Source organism: Excalfactoria chinensis, chromosome 1, assembly GCF_039878825.1.
Source record: "Excalfactoria chinensis isolate bCotChi1 chromosome 1, bCotChi1.hap2, whole genome shotgun sequence".
NCBI lineage: Eukaryota > Metazoa > Chordata > Aves > Galliformes > Phasianidae > Excalfactoria > Excalfactoria chinensis.
The window spans coordinates 173941552-173964123 of NC_092825.1; the positions used below are offsets into that span (position 1 = coordinate 173941552).

The 22572-nt window shown below is 44.5% G+C and overlaps 2 protein-coding genes across 6 annotated transcripts; both read right to left on the bottom strand.

Moving 5' to 3' along the window:
* Window positions 1-12: 12 nt before the first annotated feature.
* Window positions 13-13951, bottom strand: MED17 (mediator complex subunit 17). The gene is made up of 12 exons (XM_072326801.1): window positions 13677-13951; window positions 12510-12676; window positions 11830-12049; window positions 10295-10431; window positions 10114-10198; window positions 9450-9602; window positions 8637-8767; window positions 7787-7971; window positions 7247-7384; window positions 5659-5776; window positions 4311-4470; window positions 13-1319 (listed from the first exon to the last, which is right to left on the bottom strand). The coding sequence occupies exons 1-12, from the start codon at window positions 13906-13908 to the stop codon at window positions 1114-1116; spliced, it is 1932 nt and encodes a 643-aa protein (XP_072182902.1). The 5' UTR covers window positions 13909-13951; the 3' UTR covers window positions 13-1113.
* Window positions 13952-14199: 248 nt separating this feature from the next.
* Window positions 14200-22572, bottom strand: C1H11orf54 (chromosome 1 C11orf54 homolog). 5 transcript variants are annotated; one of them, XM_072326809.1, is made up of 10 exons: window positions 22449-22572; window positions 21367-21480; window positions 20263-20386; window positions 18991-19089; window positions 18223-18296; window positions 17405-17506; window positions 17011-17187; window positions 16130-16279; window positions 15316-15432; window positions 14200-14588 (listed from the first exon to the last, which is right to left on the bottom strand). In XM_072326809.1, exons 3-10 carry the CDS (start codon window positions 20318-20320, stop codon window positions 14415-14417), a joined length of 951 nt encoding a protein of 316 aa, XP_072182910.1. In that variant the 5' UTR covers window positions 20321-20386; window positions 21367-21480; window positions 22449-22572; the 3' UTR covers window positions 14200-14414. The 5 variants fall into 5 exon arrangements, with proteins under 5 accessions (XP_072182910.1, XP_072182911.1, XP_072182912.1 ...); XM_072326810.1 differs by having other exon boundaries at window positions 21367-21820; window positions 22449-22562; XM_072326811.1 differs by lacking the exon at window positions 21367-21480 and having other exon boundaries at window positions 22449-22512.

The following is a 22572-nucleotide window of genomic DNA, read 5'->3' on the forward strand; positions in this document are numbered from 1 at the left end:
AACAACTGTCACTACAGAAATACGATGGTTTAATTCAAGCATGTTCTGTGTGCAAAAAGTTCTCTTCTATATATGTATGTATATACACACCTTGTAACACAACGTGGACAAAAGCCTTAACCAGCTTACACAGGGCAGTTTCAAAAAGACCTTTAGCCATTAACGACAAAACAAAAGCGGGCAAAACTTCAGGAGAAACATCAAGGCAGCTATAATTACAGCAAAGAAAGAAACAAAATTACCTCTTTAAGACCTCAACGGAGCTGACCTCTATGAGAATACCATCGTTTTTCTGAATGGCAGCGAATGTCAGGGCAGAAATAAAAAGAACAGGATGACTGTGGAGATCCAAGGCTTCCTGCACGGGTTACCTGCTCTGTTCCCAGTCTGTTCTTTCTGGACGTGAATTTACACACAAAAAAGTTACACAAAAATTCAAACTGGCGGGAGAATTTTATACATAGGTAAAGTTCATTTCCTCTACGTCCAGAAATTGCAAGCAAAGTAACTGCATCACAAGCTGTGACTTTATAGCACTCAACACGACTGTGCCTCTCCACAAGAAATTCAGTGGGTGACCCAGAGCCACAGCAGTGCAGTGCAGAGGTTTTCCCATCAACCCCAAAGCCAAGGACACCACACACTGAAGATCTGTCACTTGAATTGTAAGTAATGGTACTTTCCTTGTGATGTAAGTCACTAAAAGGTTCATCAGCTGCACAGCTTAAATCTCCGAATTTTATCAGAAATGTTTGTATAAATCTATTCAGCAAAAGCAGAGGCTGTAAAGGAAAAGGTGTCATTTTGAGCAGGCTCCTTTCATACAACAAAGGGCTCCTGAATTCCATTTAATACACAAAAAACACATTAGTCACTCAGGTATGTTGATCCAGGTAGAGCAGCCTGCAAAGGTACAGCTGGAAGGAGCTTTCTGAAGAAGCTGTATTCTACCCATCATAGATAATGCTTTATTATAAACCCTACAACAGATGCATCTGTACAGGAAATACATTTGGTTTTGTTTTCTTGTATAGCCCCACAGGCTGCATTATCTTTTGTTGCACAGGCAGCACAGCAATGACTCAAAGCCCCCACGGATAGACTGAGAGGTTATCAGCATGGAGTTAAGGCTGCCATGAGCAGCTCCATTTTATACACGAAGTTGCGCCCTTCCATTTTATTCCACTGGACTTCCTTGAAGGGCCCTCGAAGGTGGTTCCATTTGTTGTCCTGCAGTACGTCGCCTTTGGGGAGATCCTTGCACTGACTCCGTGGAAACTGCACCATAACTTTGCTGCCACTTTCAGGACCGTTACGTACTGTGATGGACAAAGATTTTATGAGTGTTTTTACACATTAGAAGTTCCTCATGTTAAATATCCTTCCTCAGGTAAGCAGTACGTTATTGTTTAGTCAATTCCAAACAATGCTGGACACAAATGACAGATTGCCTTACGTACATTTATGCTGTAAAAGCTGCTGCTTTTGGTTTGCTCTCATTGGTTTCATGCTTTTTCTCTACAGTTTTTATGTTGGCACTGCTCTTTGCTAAAGCAAACCAAAGAAACATTTGACAAACAATCCGTGGATACACCTTACATGTGAATGGCAAGGAAAAACAGCCTTGATTATAGCATCGACTTGTTGGGTGGTTTTCTTTTTCTCCCTCTCCCATTTAATTCTTATCTCTGCTGGGGATCACATCATTCTATTCCAAAAAGTACATTTTAATTCTCACGAGCTGCACTTATTAAATATTAATTCCTATTGGATATCTCTGAGATGGAGAGGAATGAAGTCAGGACTGCTGTTATCATCAAACTGCATGACTGGTGGAGAGAGGGTGCTATTCTGTGTCTTGGTGGCAGGTTTTTTGCTTGTGTTTCTTTGGTGCTTTTCCTTTTTTTCCTTTTGGTGGTGGGCTCATTATTTGGTTAAGCAGGTAATGCTCGGCTTTCCCAAACATTACACTTGTGGCAGCAGATGAAAACTGCTGTGTGACCACCTCAGATCTGGGAAGCATAGATGGACATACACCTCATGTACCAACCAAAACTAATGCATGTGGATCCAGAAGCTACCTCAGCTGCCAGTTCTTTGCCTATGTAAGGTAATCTTCAAGATATGGAACAGATGAGGGGGAAAGGCACCTTCACCTAGTCCAACCCCTTGGCACAAAGCAAGGTCTTCAAGAGCAGGTTGCTCCAAACAATTTCCAGTCAGGCTTTGAGTACTTCCAAGGATGGAGGCTCCACAGCCTCTTTGGGCAACCCGGGTCTGACCATCCTCACAGTGAAAATGACTGTGATAATTAAATGAAATTTCTTTGTGTCAGTTTGTGCCCATGGCTGGGTGCCACTGAAAAGAGCCTGGCTTCATTCTCACTGCACTCACCCTCCAGGTATTTATGGACTTAATGGTGTCACCTTACCCCTCAGCCTCCTCTTCTCCATGCTGAACAGTCCTAACTCCCTCAGCCCTTCCTCACAGGAGGGATGCTCCAGTCATCACATCCATGCCTCTCCTGTACTGGAGAACTCAGCACTGAACTCCAGCTGTGGCCTTAACAGTAATAAGCAGAAAGGAAAGATCCCTTCCTTCAACCTGCTGGAAGGCTCTGTGTGATGCAGTATGGGAAACTTCTGGCTTTTGACACCAGGATGCATTCTGGCACTTGTGGGCAGCTTGCTGGTGTCTGGGCTTGTTCCTCTCCATGTGCAGGACTCAGCACTGCCCTTTACTGAACACCCTGAGGTTCCTGCCAGCCCAGTTTTCAATGTGTTCAAGTCTCTTAGGATGGCAGCACACACATCATCACCATCAACTACTTCTCATTTATGTATCACCAGCAAACCTGCCCCAACATCCAGTTGCTCTAAGCAGCCATGGTCCTAGTACTGAACTCTGGGGTACATCACACTTGTGGCATCCAGCTGGATTTTGTGGCTGAGGATCACAACCTTTTGAGCCTGGCATTTCAGCCAGCCTAGCTTCTATTCCATCACTATTTCAATCAAAGGGGATGTTGGTGTACAGTCTCAAAGACCCTGCTAAAATATATAACATCCATTGTTCTCCCCTCACTTACTGATTCAGTTATCTCAGTGTAAAAAGCTTTTTTGGGATGACTGAGTGTAATTTCCCTTTCATAAATTGATGTCAGCTACTCCCAATCACCTCTTGTCCTTAATATGTTTGGAAACTGCTGTGTCTTTTTTTACCCTCTCATCTTCTTAGTAACTGCAGCTAAGCTGACCAGACTGTAGTTTCCTATTCTTCTATAATATGTGATACAGGCCTTCTGTTAGTCTTCAGGAATCTCTCCTGATCAACATGACCTTTAATGGATCATCAAGAGTGGATTTAATGACATGAACCAGGTCCCTCAGTGCTCAGACACACCCCACATCATTCTTTGTTCTAGATTCACAGACTCATCATTTAACCTCAGTAAGGAGGGTCAAGTTAAATCTGTGATTCAAGTCACGGGGACGTGGGATTCCTGAAGGTCAGTCTTAAGACCAGAGGAAAGAAGACATCAGGTACCCTAACATTCTCCACGTCCTGAGCTACCAGATCCTGTCCCCACCTGGCAGCAGGCCCAGGCTTTTTCCAGGCTTTCTTTTGCTGCTGACATTGATTGAAGCTCTTCTTGTTGCTCTCTATGCCTCTCACTAAATTCAGTCCCAAATGCACTTTAGCTTTCCTATTCCTGAATTCTTGTGCAGTGTCTCTATCATACTCTCAGGTCACCTGCTCCTATCTGTTGTGGCTTTTTACATCTGAGTTGAATCATGAACTCCCTGTTCATCCACGCAGATCTTCTGCCACCTCTGCACAACTTCACGCACATGTGAATGATGATTCTTGACCTGAAAGAGGCGATCTTTGGGAGAAAAAATCTCTTCTGGACCCCTCTGTCTCTCCACAGAGCAGCAGCCCGGGTGATTCATCCAAGCAGATCCCTACAGAGAACTCTACGCTCCTTAAGCTTAGGGTTGTGATCCTGTTGTTTGCCTTTTTCCCTCCTCTCAAGATTACAATTGTTTCTGCAATCTGTTTTTTCTATGGCAATTCTAAGAACTATTTTCATCCTTGTCTAAGTCAGATCTGGTCTAATAGTTAAATGGCTACTTGGCAAAGCACTCATTCTCTTTAGGTGCCGATTCCATACACAAGAGATCGTTTCTAGAATATTTTGCTCTAAGTTATCATTATTCTATAAAATCCTGAAGATTGATTTTAGAGGAAAACTTAAAAACCCTTTAGAACTTAAGAATTGTGTACACATTTGAAATAGAAAGTATTACCTGAAATGGCATAGTCTCCATTTGGTGACGCTACGGTTATTGCAGATGCATTGCCAATACTCTCCACTGGCCCCAGGCCAACGTGATTGCTGAAGCTCAGCACGTGCCATCCCATAACTTTTGCAAGCTGCTGAACTGCATGTACTTGATGCTGCGACATCTGAAAGGTGACAACAGGTTCGTCTTCTCATCAGTATTTACACGCCGCAAAATGAAATGCAGAGCAACTGTGACTGTGGGTTTTTTTGTGTGGCTTTTTGTTGTTTCTTTGTTTTTGTTCTTTTGGTTTTGGTGGCTGTTTTGGAGTTTGTTTGTTTAAAAAAAACATGTTATACATGTCGGCACAGCTTTGTAGGCAGAGGCAACCACTGTATCAAGTACACTGCGCAACCAGGTGACTGTTTTAAGTACTGCTTTCAACTAACAAGAAAATAACCCAGCTATAATGAAAAGGATTTTGAAACATCTTTTCTTGTTTAGAGACCTTTGCTGTAAAATATCTAAAATATCTTTGCAAATATATATTAACATTGCAAACTCAAATAAAGGTCGAAGTTCTCTGGCACACGATTATCTCCAATAAAGCTCAAGGGCTTTAAGCTTTGAACTTCAGCAATTTACAAGTTTAGAAATGAATGTCTTTCCACATCAAAACGTAACCCTTGTTACAAAGAATAACCCAACACTGTTAGCACTTCTCTGAAAAAGTCTAAAAACACGTCTTCATGAAGAGATACCATCAGCAGAATCTGTTTCAACTTGTTTTCTTTGCGTTCTGGAGTTTGATGCAACTGCAACAGGCCAAACGCTGTTATTAAAGACCTGTATTTTGACTATTTACAATGAGTATTAGTGAGACTGTCACTTCTGAACAGAACCAGCAGCTTGTTCCATGCAATTAACAAGCCTCAGTTCAAATATCAGCTGATTTAGTAATGGTTGCTGCAAAGCAATCATTAACAACACAGCACTGAAATGACAGTAATTGTGGGCTCATTAAGATGTCTGGATTGGATTTGGTTACAGTAAGCTTAATATATCAAGTACCTTGCAGCCTGCTCTCACTGGTTTGTTGTGAATTCAGCAAGAAAGCTCTGATAATGAGTATCAATATCAGTAGTATTTTTAATGGAAGGGCAAAAAATTGATTGCTGCTAGTGACCTGGTATTACACTTCAGGAGCAGTTGCTAAATTCAGTATACAAAGATACTGGAAAATCCAGTCATCCACCTTTTCCCCGGCAGTAACTTCATTTCAAGTTTCCTAATGTTCTTTACACAGATAAAGGAGAGATTCTCACTTCTGTCCCCCAAAATACAAGAAGAAGAGCAAAGTATATGAGTATACCTGAGATAAAAGGAAATCCTGCAGTTCTTGCTCTTGATGAGACAGTGTAATAACTCTTCCATCTCTGTGCACTACTCTGATTTGTTCAACTCCGATATTGAGTTGTAGTTGAATGGATCTTTGAAGACAAGGTAAACATTTATTCAAAATGTATTTCAACACCGCAGAAAATAGAAAGCTTGTTCGAAGAACACAGAACTCTTCCAATTAATTGATAAGAACTCTAAGGCAAGGATAGTGCAAAGCCCATGGAACACAATAACAACTTCAAACGCCTCAATTACATCATTCGCCACAACATTCCCCTGTGTGCTGCATGGCAAATCTATTCCATGGCACTGTGACTGGTCCACTGCTTGTTCAAGTCAAGGGACCTCCTGAGGTGCCTCACAGCTCCGTTCCTGCCACTGTGCCCATTTCCTTCCAAAGGATGGGAAAATTTACTAAGGGCCAGAGGGCCACTAAGATGATCAGAAAGCTGGAGCACCTCTCCTATGAAAAACGGTCAAGGGAACTGGGCTTGTTTAGCTTGGGAAAGAGAAGGCTCCAGGGAGACCTCATTGTGGCCTTCCTATACTTGAAAAGTGCATATAAATAGGAAGGGGAACAGCTGTTTATGAGAGCAGACAGTGATAGGACAAGGCAGAATGGTTTTAAACTGAGACAGGGGAGGTTTAGGTTAGAGATGAGGAGGAAGTTTTTCACTCAGAGGGTGGTGACGCACTGGAACAGGCTGCCCAAGGAGGCTGTGGATGCCCCATCCCTGGAGGCATTCAAGGCCAGGCTGGATGTGGCTCTGGGCAGCCTGGTCTGGTGGTTGGTGACCCTGCACACAGCAGGGGGTTGGAACTGCTTGATCTTTGAGATCCTTTTCAACCCAGGCCATTCTATGATTCTATGTATTCTGGAAGAGAGATTGCAAAATGCACCAGTGCCCACAGTGTGCTCCACAGTGTGGATACAGCCAAAGAGCACTGCTCAAAATGGCAAAAGGGTGCTAAGGCAACCAGCTCCCCCACCAGCACCTATTTGTTAACACACCGTTGGTCAGCACGTAGGCATTCGTTTCCACTGCATGAAGTCTCATATTTCAGTGACAATACAGTAACAGCATAAATTATACGAGCTTCACATTTCAGTGCCTCTGTAAGCAAGCTAGGGCTGAGCACTAACTAGTTCTCCATGCTTAAACTGGAAGCTTAAAGACCAGCATGTACTTAGCTGAATATAGAGTACTCTATCTCCGTACTCCCCTTCCTAAAGGACCACTTTCTTCTTTGAATCCTTCCCTGAAGGAAACTGCTGGTTAATTAAGTTTCTTCATTAAATGTACTGTAAAGTGAGTGAGGAAGTAGCTGTTTCTTCCCACCACTCAGAAAAATACAACAGTTGTACACCAAAAACAGGCTCCTTGCTTTCTGTTTTACCACAAATCTAAAACTGGGGGATGAAATTAGATGATCATTGTGGTCCTTTTCAACCCAGGCCATTCTATGATTCTATGAAAACTGCAGCACACCACTTGTACATGCTGTGCTACTGCAATGTCAGTTTACAAACAGAAAGATGCACGTGCTTTCATACTTACTTGCATATCTGTTCATATCCTTGAGAAGTTATTAGAACTTTAACGCTGGATTCATAAACATCATTTATATTTGACCAGTGGGCCTGAATCTGAGGATCCTCAATACGACTAGCCAGACTGTCAATGGTTCGAGCAGTTCTAGAGGAAAAAGGATACATTCCACTCAAAATAATATTGCTAATTTGTGCCCTTATCTTCTTTAAAGGAAATGAGCCAGTGTACTTCAAAATTCCAGCTGTAAATTAAGTATGGCCATTTACTGTATATATTCCACATATATTCTGCAGAAGTATGGACATGATACTATTACTCAGTATTAGCTGCACAGCAAAGAACTTTCAGAAGGATAACTATGAGCAGCCTCCATCACAGCTGCCACAGACCTCACTAGAAGGAAAAATTCAGGTTTCTCTAGCCAAGTATTGTGTGGTCATATGTTGTTATTCTTAGTACTTAAACAGACAAAGAAGTAGAAACTGAACACTGAAAAACATCCTGTTTTCCATAGCGGCACACTTCATTACACAGCTCGTGACCCACCTGCGCCTCAGAAAGATGTGTTTTGCCTGTTTTATGATCTTTTCCAGAAGTCCTTCATTTGACTGCAAAGCACTGATTTCATTTTTATCAAAGGCCTGTGGTCCTGCTAGTCTCATTCTCTTGTGGCCAAAAGGGGCACTTGCTGGATGTGGCATCACCGTGGAGCTCAAAGTTTGCTTGTGACACTGCAAACAATTGTTAAAAGAGAAAGTGACCAAATAACACAACTGCGAGATTTAATATGCATACTCCAATACGATGCTTCACATTGAATCCTAAAACTGTACCATTGCACATGACTTCATGGCTCGTGGAGCCACGCTCTATGGGTAGGAACACGTTCTGGAACATGATTTCACAACTGCTTAGACATCTGCACTTTCTCTGTTCAGGAAGGAAGTGCATCTCTACCTATTTCCCCAGGTCTTCCCATTCAATTGTATGACAATCTAAAGCACTGAAGCAATAGTCAGACCTCAAGTGAAGCAAAGTTACTGCAGACATTTATTGTTCTTTTCTCATGGAAGTATAGTCCAAATCAATACCCAATACATTACGTACTTGACAAACACTAATTAAACACAGTGGTAGAAAAGGGAAACTGATGTGCTGCAGAAATCCTTGCATAGTTTTTCACAAGTGAGCAGCCAGGCTTAATGTTCAGAACTAGTGCTCCATGAAAGCAGAGCTGGAACTCCTTAGTCACCACTGCACAGTAAAGCAGATCAGCAGGTTGCTTCACAGAAATGGACAGAAATGTCCTGGCCTCTAGTGGCCATCTGTTATTATAGCAGCGCAAAACAAAAAGCCAAAAAAAGCCCCCTCCGATACTGGATCATGAACGCGTTACCTCTCTGATAAGTTGATGCAAATTATGTTCCAGAACATAGAGATGATCCTCGGGATTCTGTTTTTCCGAAGCGGACTTCTGTGACTTTTTGTCATTGGAAGAGTGACACAGAGAAATAGACAACTGCAAGCCTGTGCAAAGAGGGTTTTAAAAGATATAAAGTGTAACTAAAAACATAGTAAGGACATAGTTTCCAAGCAGGCTGTTGAGATCTTACTCTTCACCTTATATAGACGCTGGCTCTACAACCAACATTCACTATCTCAAAGGAAAAAAAAAGTAGAAATAAAATGATGGAGAACACAACAGCAAAAGCAGGTAACACTTATTGTTCACTGAAGGCCAATGGATTTATTTCATACCTACTTCTGTAACTCAGACCTACACACACAGGAAAAAGAAGGTTTCTTCACAGCTAGTTGTGTATCCCTTGTATGAATTCAGCAGCTCTGACCCATCTTCATCTTCTCTAATGGTCCCCATTGAAGAGTACCAGCCTTCGTTCTACAGACAACCCGTTAACTCACCCCTGAAGTCTCACCCACACGAAGCAATGATTTATGCAAAGCTCCACAATGTGCACCTGTCATTACAGCTGACAGAACAATGTCAAGTACTACTGACAAAAACCAACAATATGAAGTGTATTAGTTGAATTTTACTATAATTAGCAAGTAAAATGTTGGGAAACTCTGCTTTTCAGAACCTTTGAGAAGCAAAGTTGACAGTTTTTGCCTTGTTTCCTAAAGAAAAAGAAACAAACAAAGGCACATAAAACAGAACTTCAGTCTGTATTTAAGCAAGTTTTCCTACCTGGGAAAGGCTGGGAGATGATCTGATTTTTCACAACAATGTGAGGAATTTGTGATTTAATTTGAACAGCTTCTCGTGACAGCTGGGCAAAGATTTCTTTACACAGGAGAACATTCTGTGCAGTCTCCAGTTTTGTTTGCCAGTGCGGAGTGCCTGAAAATACAAATTCATGACTTCAGATAAGTAAAGACAAGCTGCCTTCTTGTTCAGACACCAGATATTCTGCAGCAGTTGCCTGAATGTCATTGCTAGTGGTATTAATGGTTTTAAACTGAGACTGGGGAGGTTTAGGTTAGAGATTAGGAGGAAGTTTTTCACTCAGAGGGTGGTGACACACTGGAACAGGTTGCCCAAGGAGGCTGTGGATGCTCCATCCCTGGAGTTGTTCAAGGCCAGGCTGGATGTGGCTCTGGGCAGCCTGGTCTGGTGGCTGGCGACCCTGCACATAGCAGGGTGTTGAAACTGGGTGATCATTGTGGTGCTTTTCAACCCAGGCCATTCTATGATTCTACAATTCTTCTACAAATTGAGTATTTATCAGAATTGATTTAGTTTAAATGAGAATATTCTTGTTCACTCTTCTTTAAAGCTTTATGTGAGAATTTTCAAATTAAACACCCCCCACAAATCTATTTTGTGACAACACGACCAGAAAATAACATACCCGGTTTTGATTTTGGCATGGGTCTTTTGAAGAGATTGACTGTCCCAAGGTCACCAATGTCTGGAGCTTGTTTCTGAATAGAAACCTATGTGGAAAAAGGAAAATAAAAGGTTATCTCAAGTTTATTCTTCGTTGCAAACAGCATAAAAACTACACTATTCCATTGTAGTTTCTGGCAAACCTTTATATAGGCTGATCCCTCTAAATCACTTGGGATTTGAACATCCAAAGGACAGTAATCCTCAGGTATCTTTTTATCCAGGTCAATGTCAGTGTTCTTGATCACCTCAAATGTGCCATGATGAAGGAAAAGGGAACCTAATCAAAGAACAAAGACGCATATAGTAGAATCCTAAAATCATCCAGGTTGGAAAAGATCTTCAAGATCATCAAGTGCAGCCATCCATCTGATCTACCAAATCCCATCACTAAGCCATGTCCCTTGGTACATGTCCACACATCTGTTAAATATCTCCAGAGGGGGACACCACCACCTCCCTGTACAGCCCTTTCCAGCCTTAAACTACCCATTCCATGAAGAAACTCTTCTCAGTATCCAATCTAATTTCTGCTGACACGACTTAGGATGCAAGGAAATGGTCTCATCACTTGCCACCTGAGAAAGAGACCAACACTCTCCCTGCTGTAATCTCCTTCCAGACAGTCATAGGAAGCCCTGAAGTTTCCCCTCCACCTCCTCTTCTCCCGACTACACGAGCCCACCTCCCTCAACCACTCCTCATAATTCTTGATTATCAGTCCCTCCAGCTTCATTACTCTTCTGTGCACACATCCGATCAACTCCATGTCTTTCTTGTAGCAAAGGGCCTCAAACTGAACCCAGGGCTCAAGGTGTGGTCTCACCAATACTGCATGGAAGGAGACAATCGTTTCCCTAGCCCTGCTGGCTGCTCTATTTCTGATGCAGGCCAGGATGTCATGGGCCTTCTTGGCCACCTAGGCACACTGCTGCCTCACATTCAGCTGCCTTGTAACCAGCATCTCAGGTCCTTTCTTGCCAAGCAGCTTCCCAGACAGCCTTCCCCACACCTGTATTAGTGCAGAGAGTTTGATGTGACCAAGAGCAGCACCTGCCATATAATCTTGAGACTCAAGGAGAGTCATAGCTACAGCTAGATCGTTAACAAAAGATGAACAGCTCTAAATCTATTTCTCCACCTTAACTACTAGGACGGGTGCCCAAAATAATCGGTTTAGGTGCCTGCTTTATACCTACACCTCAGAGACAGCGATGCAATTCGTATAATAACGCATTATTATTCATGATTCATACATAATGCATATTATACTGTATATTCTCAGTATCAATTCTCAGAAGTTACAATAGAAATAATTAATCTGTGTTCAGGGAAAAATAAAAGATACTCCTCAACTTAAAAATGATTCACAGATCTTTTGTGTACAAGGCATCCCTGTCAGCAGATCACATCTCAGCCCATCGAGAATTGTTCTGTAAAGCAATCTTTACTAAAACTCATCTCACCTTTAAAATCACTTTCTAGGTTAAGGATGGCGGGATATTTTCCCTGATAATAAAACAAGTGCCTTCTTACAATTCTGTCTCATAATTACATGTTATTAACTGACATGTATTATTAAAGATACTCCATCTGTTTGGTTTTTTTCCAGCTTAAAACACTTTGTGTACAATCTAAATATTCGTTTCTGTGTAAAAACAAACCCCCTACTGCATACCTGCACTTCTGTAGCTCAGATCACCAAGAATTTTGTCTCCCACTTTTCTCAGCTTCCAGTGTTGTCTCAGCCTTAGTAGTTCTGAGTTGAAGTCTCTTTGTCGCTTATTTTCCTGGTTTTCTGCCACTGATTTGGATAACCTTTCTGCTCCTTTTAGCAGGATCTGAGCTGCACCCGCTAATGACTTCTTCTTGGAAATCAGCTGTAGAAACTGAGGATTCTAGGAGGAAAATAAAACCCAATAAACCTGTCAGAGTTTCTGCTGGGGCAGAGTTGATTTTCTTAACAGTGCCTGGTTCGATGCTGTGTTTTGGCTGTGGGAAAGAAACAATGTTGATAATACATCAACGTTTTAGCTGCTGCTGAGCAGTGTTCAACAGAGCCAGCAATGTTTCAGCTTCTGACACCGTGCTGACAGTAAGGCAGCTTTTGAGGGACGCTGAGTAGAACTACTTTCACGTCAGTATTATATGGCCACAAGAAGCACTTTGATTTACAATTCCAAGAAGCCTGAGCTCAGCATCCTCTCCCATTCTGAGCCCTCCCCACTTACCCATGCAGCACAGCGTAAAGGCACCATGTGGAATACTACCAGATCTTCTATTTATCACTCATGCTGTTACTCAGTGTAACAAAACCTTCAGTATGAACACACAGGAGATGCATAAGCTGCAACGTACCTGCTTGGGAGGAGGAGGATCCTGCACCACTGGATCCAGAGTCATGAACTTTTTATCCTTAACGATGCTGAGGACATCGTACAGCACACACATTTCAGTCAGGGCACTTCTTAAGTTGTTTCTCACGGAGTCCCAAGGCCAGAGGGATGGCTGAAACTTCACCAACCCTGACAACAAAACAAATACAGACATCAGGTATGTTTTGAGAATGAGTCTTACACCCTATATTTTTACAAACCTGTCACTAAAGCATAAAACACAATATGACACATGGATTTACCTTATCTCCCTTTCACCAAGGTATTTCCTAGACCTCTATCAGCAGTATTATAGAATCATTTGAGTGGGAAGGGATCTTTAAAGGTCATTTAGTCCAACTGCCCTGATATGAACAGGAACCCCTACAGCTACAGCACGTTGCTCAGAGCCCTGTCCAGTGTGACCTAGAGACATCACCATCTCACTGGACAACCTGTGACAGTGCCTCACCACCCTTAGTGTAAGAAAACTTTTTTTATATCCAGTCTAAATTTCACTCTTTAAGTTTGAAATCATTTTGCTTTGCCCTGCCACAACAAACCCTGCTTAAGAGCCTGCCCCTTCTCTTGCCCCTGTTTAGACACTGAAAGGCTACACTCTGGTCTCGCTGCAGCCTTCTCTCCTCCAGGCTGAACAGCACCAGCTCTCTCAGCTTGTCCTCTTAGGAGAGACGTTCCATCCCTTGGATCATTTTCGTGGCCCTCTGGACGTGCTCCAACAGCTCCATGTCTCTCCTGTACTGAGGACTGCCCATCTGGACACAGCTCTCCAGGTGAGGCCTCAGAGCATAGAGCAGAGGAGCAGGATCAGTTCCCTTGCCCTACTGGCCGTGCTGCTCCGGCTGCAGCCCACGATACAGTTGGCTCCTTGGCCTGCTAGGACACAGGGCTGGCTCACGTCTAGGCTGCCATCCAGCAGTGCCCCCAAGCCCTTTCCAGCAGGGCTGCGTTCTATCCTTTCACCCCCCAGCTCGCAGGGACAGCAGTATCGCCATGCCGCAGGAGCAGACCTTGCACTACGCTGCAGGAACCGCACGAGGCGCTCCCGGCCGCACAGAGCAGCTCTGGGGTCTGCAGGCCGCCCAGAACGCCTCGGGCGGTCACACCGCCCGGCCTGCTCGCTCCTCACCTTCCTCATCCTCCGCCTCGTTCGGCTCGGCCCAGGCGCGGCCCGCCGAGCCCGGTTCGTCCTCCTCGGAGCCGGAGCCCTGGCTGAAGTCGATGCGCTGCGCCAGGCGAGCCAGATTCTGGGACATGGAGAGGGGCTGCAGGTAGGTCTCGCTGCCATCCAGCCCCACCTCCTGCACTTGTTTCTCACACGCCGACTCGATGCTGATGCGCACCGCCGGCACACCCGCCATCTTGGCGCGCCCTCCTCGCCTCCTACGGGTGCCGGGCGGAGCCGCGAGCCGAGCGCGCTCGGCTGTTTCCGGAAGCGGCGCTCGGGCGGGGCCGGCTTCCACGGGAACGCGCTCGGCGCGGGAGCGCGCCCCGGCCGCCGCCCTCAGCCCCAACCCTGAGGCACAGGGATGCCGGCGCTTCCTTTGCCAGCGTTATCCTTGGTTAAAGTGGGGTTTTTCGCATTCTAAAGGAAAAATCACAACTCGCCAGCAACAACCGCACAGGAAAAGCCACCGAACAACGAAAGAAGTACAGCATTAGTAACGTTTAGTGAAATTACAGCTCCAGCCACAACCCCTTCAGTTACAACTCCCGATTCTCCCCCTTGAACAGGCGTGAAAAGCTGGCAGTTGATTGCTGGCGTATTTGCTTTTGGCTTCGATCGCTGCGCGTGATTTAAAAGCGTTACAAAAATCAGCATTTTTACTCCAAAAGCCACGATCTGAGCGTCCCTCCCTTGGGCGGCTCAGTCCCGCCCCACGCCGTGGGTCTCCTTGGGCCGGTCGATGCGGAAGAGCAGCTCTGCGGGCAGCAGGTAGCCGCGGTACTGCACGGCGTCCGGCGTGGTGTCCGCGTGGTAATGGCCGCCCTCCCCGTGCTGGCTGAAGCAGTGCGTGTGCTCCAGGCGCAGGTCGAAGCCCTGCGGGCAGAGAAAGGCCCCTCAGTACCAGCACGGTCTGTCTAGTTGCACAGGGAGCTGTGGGTGCCTCATCCTTGGAGGTGCTCGTGGGCAGCATGGAGGGGGCCCTATGAAGCATGACCTAGGGGGTGATAGCCCTGCCTAAAGGCAGCTGGGAACTGGATGGTCTTGAAGGTCCCTTCCAACCCAAACCATTCCATGACTCTATGAACATCGACAGCTGTTTTCCATGTAACATTCACCAGATTCTGGGAGTCTTGGCAGCTTTGTGCTTGTGAAAGACGCTAGATATCTTTTCAGCATCAGGATGTGTAAGCTTAATTTGTGCCTGCAATTGAGACTCATGCTGCAGCCATTGTGACACAGCATTGTTGAAGACAGTGAACAACATGAGCACATGACTGACCAAGCCGCCATGCTCTTAACATTCTTCCTGACGTGGCCAGCTGTGAATGCAAACAGTGCTGAGAAGTTGGGGATGCAAACACTTGCACATAGCAAGTGTAAGAGAAGCACTCGGGTAAATCCACTATGAATGCTCACTACATTCCAGAGCTGGTTGGCCAAGTCTCAAGTGAAACCAATGACAGAAAAGAGAGGCTTGTATTTTATCACACTCTGAAAGCTTAAGACAGCACACACACACTTCTGTTCTTAAAGGGAAAACCACATCCACAACAAAACTTACTCCAAGACTCAGTTTATACTTAGAAAGGTGGAGACTCACTGGATCTCTTGAAACGATTATGGGCTGACAAACCAGCGGAGCCTTCATTTCAAAGAATCTGAGCCAGTTATTCACATCCTCGTCAGTGTTCAGAGGACAGGCAGAAAATTCTGGAGGCTGCACAGCAAAAGCTTTAAGTCAGATAAAGATATTTACATCAAGGCATTTCTTCTGTCAGCTTCCCCTCACCTTCTTCCTCCCCACTATTCCGTTCAGGTTTGTTCTTGCCTTTTGGAAGCCCATTACTTTGACCCAGAATATTGCTTCTTTCGTTGCAAATACCTGCTGGGACAACTACTGAAGTGATGATTTTCCTCCTGCTATTTTAGAAGTTCAGCTTATTACTTTCTATAAGTATCATCTCAATTGCTGTATTTTATTTCACTTTACAACCGTCATACAATCCCTTCACTGGTTGCCCATGGATTTTAGAAGATCAAAGAAGTGAGGTCAAGTAAGACAGCATCATTAGTTTTGTTAACGTTGGTTTTGTAGGATTTGCTTCTTTACTACAATGCTTATCTAAGGGTTTACACAATACAAAAGGAAAGCGAAAGAAGTCAAGACAGTAAGAAATTAGATCTCGATTTATAATTCTGCTTTCAGAATCATCATAGTATCATAGTATCGTGCAAGTTGGAAGGGACCTTAGAGATCGAGTCCAACTCCCGGGATTTGAGCCCTTCTGTGTAGCAGAGCAGCATTTCTGCCACTTGCGCCACAGGGGGGATTCTAACCCCGGGCCTCTGGTATTGCAAGCAGCAATTCTACCACTGCACCACCGGAGAAGTGATACGAATTGAGAACGACTTACCATAATGTGAATTTTTGCTTTTCCCTTCTGAATGATAAACGTCCCGCCCATCCCAACTGGCTTTTCTCCATAGTGTTTCTCTAAAATTTGCCTTAGACACGACACAAAGTTAAGCTCCCCAGTTCTTCCATTGGCTTTCACTTCAATAACCTGGAGGATAAAGTGATTTCATCACCGTTGTCTCCTACAGCAACAGTCTGCAAAGGTCTGTAATGGCTGTTCTGAAACTCTCCCACGTTTATAACCCAAGATTACTTCTTCAGAGCATGAGTTTCCCCCAGCACTGCTGCTCCACGTCCTTCCAGTGCTGGATCCAACTTTGTTTCTGACTTTATGTTCAACGCTAGATTTGTCTGTGAAGGGTATTTGAGTCAGTTACAAAACAACTGTATAGGTAACTCCCTTCCATGCACGGTTCCATCCACAGGCTGCCTTCAGCTCTGTTACAAGTTCTTGGAAAAAGACTGTTCAGTTTCCATGCAATAATCTGGTTTTTGGCTGCTCTGCCAGCACTGCTTTGTGCCAGCTGTGTTGAGGGCAAAGCACCTACAAAAAAACCCCTAAGATTCTGTAAATGGTTTCTGTGCACAAATCAATCATTGCACAACAATAACCGTAAGTCACTGTGTGTCTGGACTGGATTTGAATGGATGATTTATGAGGGAAAAGTTTATTACTTATTCCTCAACATTTTATACGGCTCTTTGTATCCAACAATTCTACTCATTCACCAGCCACGGCTTCTCACATTTGGAGACTTCTTTCATGGAATTGCTCTTTTACTGTAATCACAGAAATGGGATTGAAGAATACTGAAAGGTGGAATTTCCCATCAGCCACAAGGTTCTACAAGAGAAGTTACCTTTGATCCGAGTACGCACCTTACCAGGTAGGCCCTCGCTGGCATAAAGGTTGGCCAACAGCCCAAATTCACAGTCTGAGTATTTACTGCTATACTTTTCAAGCAGGCATCCTTTATCTGCAGGATTTATCTGAGCAACGTAGCTCCCATTTATAGCAGGCTTCTTTTCATTCTTAGTTTGCACAATAGGGATAAGCTGAGACAAAGAACAATACAGAAGAGTCAGTATAATGAACATAACTAACATATATGCAGTTTAAGCTTTGGACTACGTGGTTTATGAGCTTTTGGAATGGAAAGGGTTTATTAAATGGTCACTTTGTCATAAGTAGGAAGCACTGAGCACAATACCACTCTACTACTTTGATATTTCAATTAAACCAATGAGAACCATCACAGTTATAGCTACCGACCTCAGCATTTACACCAAGAACCCGAGATGAAGCAGCCCCAGCTCCAAGAATGAAAGCTCCGGGCAGCTCTATGTCTTTTGCAACAGTATTTAGATCATAAACCTGCAAAAGAGACACAAGCGTGATTGTGGTGCGGTGCTCTGGTCTGGATTAATCATTCTCAAATTGCCACTGTAATCCCTGGGTGCATTCACAACACTCTCGTTAGTATCTCAGATAGGTAGGATGAACACAGCACCCAAGTCTAAACAACACAATATCTGATAGTAATGGATACGTCCTTAGCTGTTTTTCTGAGAGGGAAGGTCTGGTCCCCTGCCATTTTACCCAAAAAACTGAATTACTGTACAAGGCAGATGGAGCTGGGTGTCAGAAAGGAGGCACAATACTCTTGGAAAAGGACAGGAATGTCAATCTACTGTTGACTTGAAAACACAGATACAGCCAATTGTTACCAAGAAGCACGACTTGAAGTCGCTGACACACAATAAGCCATTTACAGACGTGCAGACAAGCTCCTCTAGTTCCTTCCATGGCTCCTGTCACAAATCATGTACTTTCAATACAGTCCAGTATTTGTGGGCAAGAGAAGATAAACCATCAGCCAGCATATGATATTCTCGCTGTGTAAGACTTCCTGACACAGTCTATGTTTAATATATATCAGAAGCAACCTTAGAACACACGGAAAACTCACAAGTGGAATCATCTGTTAGTCCTGGGTTCTGATTTTATTTCAACAAGGTACTGCTTTTCTATTAACAAATGAATTTAAATCCCACAGCTACAGGAAAAAAAACAACAACACAACAACTCACTTTTTCTTTCTGTACAAGTGGTATGAGGTATGGAACTCCTCCCACATCTGCTATTCTAGGCTTTCCACAGATTCCTGGAAGAATACAGCCGGTTAGTTTGGTACAGTGTTTTCCCTGACAACTTTAGATCAGCACACAGCCTAACACACCAAAGAGCAGGTTCCTCAAACATACAACACACTTAGAGATCACTACTTCTCTAGCATGCTTAGGTAAGATGTTGGATGCCCAAATCATCCCATTTATTTGGGCACGTACTTGGTATGACTTTGGGCATGTACTGGGTATGAAACACAAGGTGCTTCTTGCACTACACTGATGATAGAGGGAAATCATGAGTAGCACAGACAAGGTAACTGTCTTCCAGACAGCTGATGACAAAGACTAGGAATCCCACACAAAAGGAGATAGTTTAACTTATATATGCATGGAAGGGATTAAAGACAAATGGAAGCACAGCTCCTTAGGTTCAGGCAGCGATTGCCATGGATCTAAAACATTCATCCAGCTGGAAGGTAACTCCAACTCAAAACCTTTTGAGCACACTAGTGGAAGTGTATGAAATACGTGAGAATTGCAGACATAGATTAAGGGAAAAAAAAGGAGAACAACTGCTTGGATTATTTGTGCTTGTTCATTCATCAACTGGGAGGCAAATGCAGGAATAAAATATAACTTTCCTTTCATGCAAATCCTTTACCTGAAAAACAACCTGAACTCTCCTAATAGCTTTAGAGAGATCTGCAGAAGTCGAGAGCACCGGGTTACCTTTAGCAGGAAAATTGAAAGGCTCCTGAGTCAGATCAGGACAGTCAACAACAGAGACTTGGGCATCAGCAAAGTTTTCTTTAAGTCCTTTCTGCAAAACTACAATTAAAGAATAAGAAATGGCAAAGTTATTAGCAAGGGAAAATTACAGAGAGGTTGACAAACCACTAACAGAAATCTCTGTCTAGCCTTGACTTCAGCAAGACACTCTAAAGAATAGACAGATACCCTAAGAAACTCCTGGCTTAAGCGTTAGTACCTGTAGGTGTGCTGTTTGAGTCAGAACTTTACAGAACAGCAAGAGCTTGTTCAGAGCATCACTAATTACCACATTAAGAATCCCACAGAGCTTTCAAGTACAGCACCTGTGAAGTAACATGGATAACCTTAAACTATATTCAGCAGAGTTTGTTTGTTTTCACAAGGTCAGACAATTACAATTATGGCCAAGTATTATATGAGAAGAAAATTAGTAGTAAATTTCAGCTGAAGTGATGATGACTTTAAAATCTATGAAGCAGACTGCCTTTGGCTGATTGTAATCTGACTGCTGTCTGGAAACACCTGCTCTTGCAGGATATGCACTGCCATGTTTCTGTCCACGAGAAGATATTCTGACAAGTGCCACTGGTAATACAGGGCAAATAGTGAACAGAGCTGACGATCAGTCCCAAATCTGACCTTCTTTTGTTTCATATCAGTATTTTTAGGCCCAAAACCTGCCTAAGAACCTCAGTATCAGGGATGATTCTGACTTAAACAAGTTCAGTGATTAACAAGAAACTTTAAGTGCATTTTGTGAAGACTTTGGGAAGTAAATAAGTTGTTCGCCAGAGTCTGGTTCCAACTCAGTCATCAGCAGAGGAGCCAGCTGAGCTCAAGACCATAGTGCATCTTGTTAGGTGTGTTCTGAGCAGGTCCAAAAGAAATGCTGGAGGCAGAGGAGAACAGGTGATCCCAATTGTGTAATTAACCTCAGCTTGTGATCGTCCAACTTTCACAACCTCTGTACAAACCTACAGATGCAGCAGATTAAAGACCCTGAGAGTTTGCTCACATGCTCAAATAGACACCTGGGGCTTTGAAAGGGGTGTTATCACTTGCTTCAAAGTACTAACAGTGCATAGAGAAACAGGGCTTTTCTTTACTTCCCAGTGGGCCAACAGCAAGAACATTCTGTGTGAGTGCATTAGCTATACAGAGGATTTGCTGGGAGCACTAAAGAAAGTTTGAAAAACATATTTCCAGGTTACAAAAGGTTACATGACTTACCTCCAGCAAGCTCCTCCAGGCTCGGAACATGAAAAGCAAACTTCTCTACCTTCGCCATTGCCTGCTTGGTTCTGATTTCTTCAGGTTAGAAATTACAGTGTAACACGCTGCAGAAGTGACTGATCTGTCAACAAGGATAATGGTTTAGAAATTAAAACACGCTGTTTTCAATATGCAATTTATCTGTCAAAGTCACCCAAGAACACATAGACAACAGTAGAATTGTTATTATACGACTGAAGGAAAAACTGACAGCTTCAAGATTAGTGTTTTCTCATGTGCTTTGGAAGGAGTGCCTAACAGCTCTGCAGCTGCTTCAGAGCATTACATATGCTAGTCCTCAAACTTCCATCTCAGTACAGACAAAATATGTAATATGCTGAACCCAATTCAAGGGACAGGTCAGTTATCTGTCCTTTGTAAGCCCAAAGCCACGCTTTTCTAAGCACATTAACTGCCTTACCCAGTCTTCACTACCTTAATGTTTACTTTTCCAGCATTGGCTACAATGGACTTTCAACCTTGGCTCCCAATTTCTTATAGGCACGTGTTTCCCTTTCCAAAGGGGAAGAAGGTTGTAGCGTGTCTCAAAGCCAAAACAACACACCAAACCAGCAGCAAGTTCTACAGCATTGGGCTCTGTATCAGTTCAGAGCCTTTCACAGAAAGCTTTGTTCAGAACAGAAATGTTGGAGTTTCTTTTGAAATGAGCAATATTTCAGTCAGCCATGCAACAGCATAATCTACTATAAGGGCAAACCACGAGCTCCAGGCACAAGCAGCTGGTTACATGCTGCCTATAAACCAGCCCCAACAATCATTAACTCCTTAGGCACACGCCTGCTGCACACAACAGAAAATGGGTCTCAGGCCTTGGAAGAAAAAAGCAAAAAACCTAAAGACATTCATAGATTTGATAGAGCTTTTGTTAGAAAGATCTGTGATGTGTGATAGCTACTTACAGATAGCGTTAGCTTCTATCTAGATAAATAAGCTCCTGGCTTCTATGAATGCCAAAAATATTTGGGAAAAAAATATGCTAGAAAAAAAAGGGTTGGGAGAACAAAGCGGTCAACCAAGACTTTGAGCTCAAAGTTCAGCTACCTCAAGTTCTGCCTGTAGCAAGCAGCGGAGAAAGAAAGCAAGCTATCTACGTAGAGTGATTTCCATCTTAGCTGGGGGCTTGTCCACTTCCATGGGCAATTCTCCCTTCTCTGACTGTGAAGGAAAAGGAAACAGGCTGGATGCGGTGCCTGTTGTTAGATGGTCTGAATCAGAGTCCAGGACTTTTAAGAGTTCACCGAGGAAGAAAAAAGGGAGTAATTAAGTCAGAGAGAGAGAGCGGCCGCAGCAGCGTTGTTGTAAATTGAGTGCAGAAGGACGCTGAGCTCCTGAAACAGACCCGGCGTTGTGCAAAGGGCAGAGATGAGACCTGGACGCAGTTCAGCATCCGATGCATCATCCCGACCATCACCTGCTGCGTAAAGGAGCGACAGCACAGCCAGCTCGGAACAGACCGCTATAACCACCCTGATGCAACTGCTCCACGGCGGCCAACCTGGAAACAAGCCGGAGGGGAGCGGGTCAGTGAGCGGGCAGCGTGAGAACGGCACTTATAGGGGAGTTGTGTGGTGTGGGAGGGAGAACAGGGCAGAGCGCGGCTGGCTCCGAGCGAAGGTAGCGGAGCCACAGAGCGGCGGGAGTGCGGGAAGCTCTGAGGAGCGGGGGAAGCTCTGAGGAGCGGGGGAAGCTCTGAGGAGCGGGGGAAGCTCTGAGGAGCGGGGGAAGCTCTGAGGAGCGGGGGAAGCTCTGAGGAGCGGGGGAAGCTCTGAGGAGCGGGGGAAGCTCTGAGGAGCGGGGGAAGCTCTGAGGAGCGGGGGAAGCTCTGAGGAGCGCGGCTAGGCGGCAAAGGGGATGGCACAGAAACAAGGAACAGTCGAGACGTTTCGGCTTTTCCTTTCCAGGCACGAATGGGCAGGAGCTGGAAAGGAGAAGTTAATAGCTGGATAGAAACGCATCGGAGTGGGGGGTTGAGGAGGAGAAGGAAACACAGCCGGAGCCACAGAGCCGAACTGTCCGCGCTGCGCCTCCACGGAGAGCGCCAACATGCCGCTGAACTCAGCGCGGGTACGAGAAGGGAAATTCAGGCCACGTAAACGAGGATAAAAAGAGTCCCGGAGCCAAACCTGCAAGAGCGACTCACTGGAGCCTCACAGCCAGCGGGAATCGCAGCCACTGCCCACACGCTGCGCCCGCTCCGCCTCACGGCGCGCAGAACCGGCCCGCCTCAACCCGCCCTCCTCACGGCAC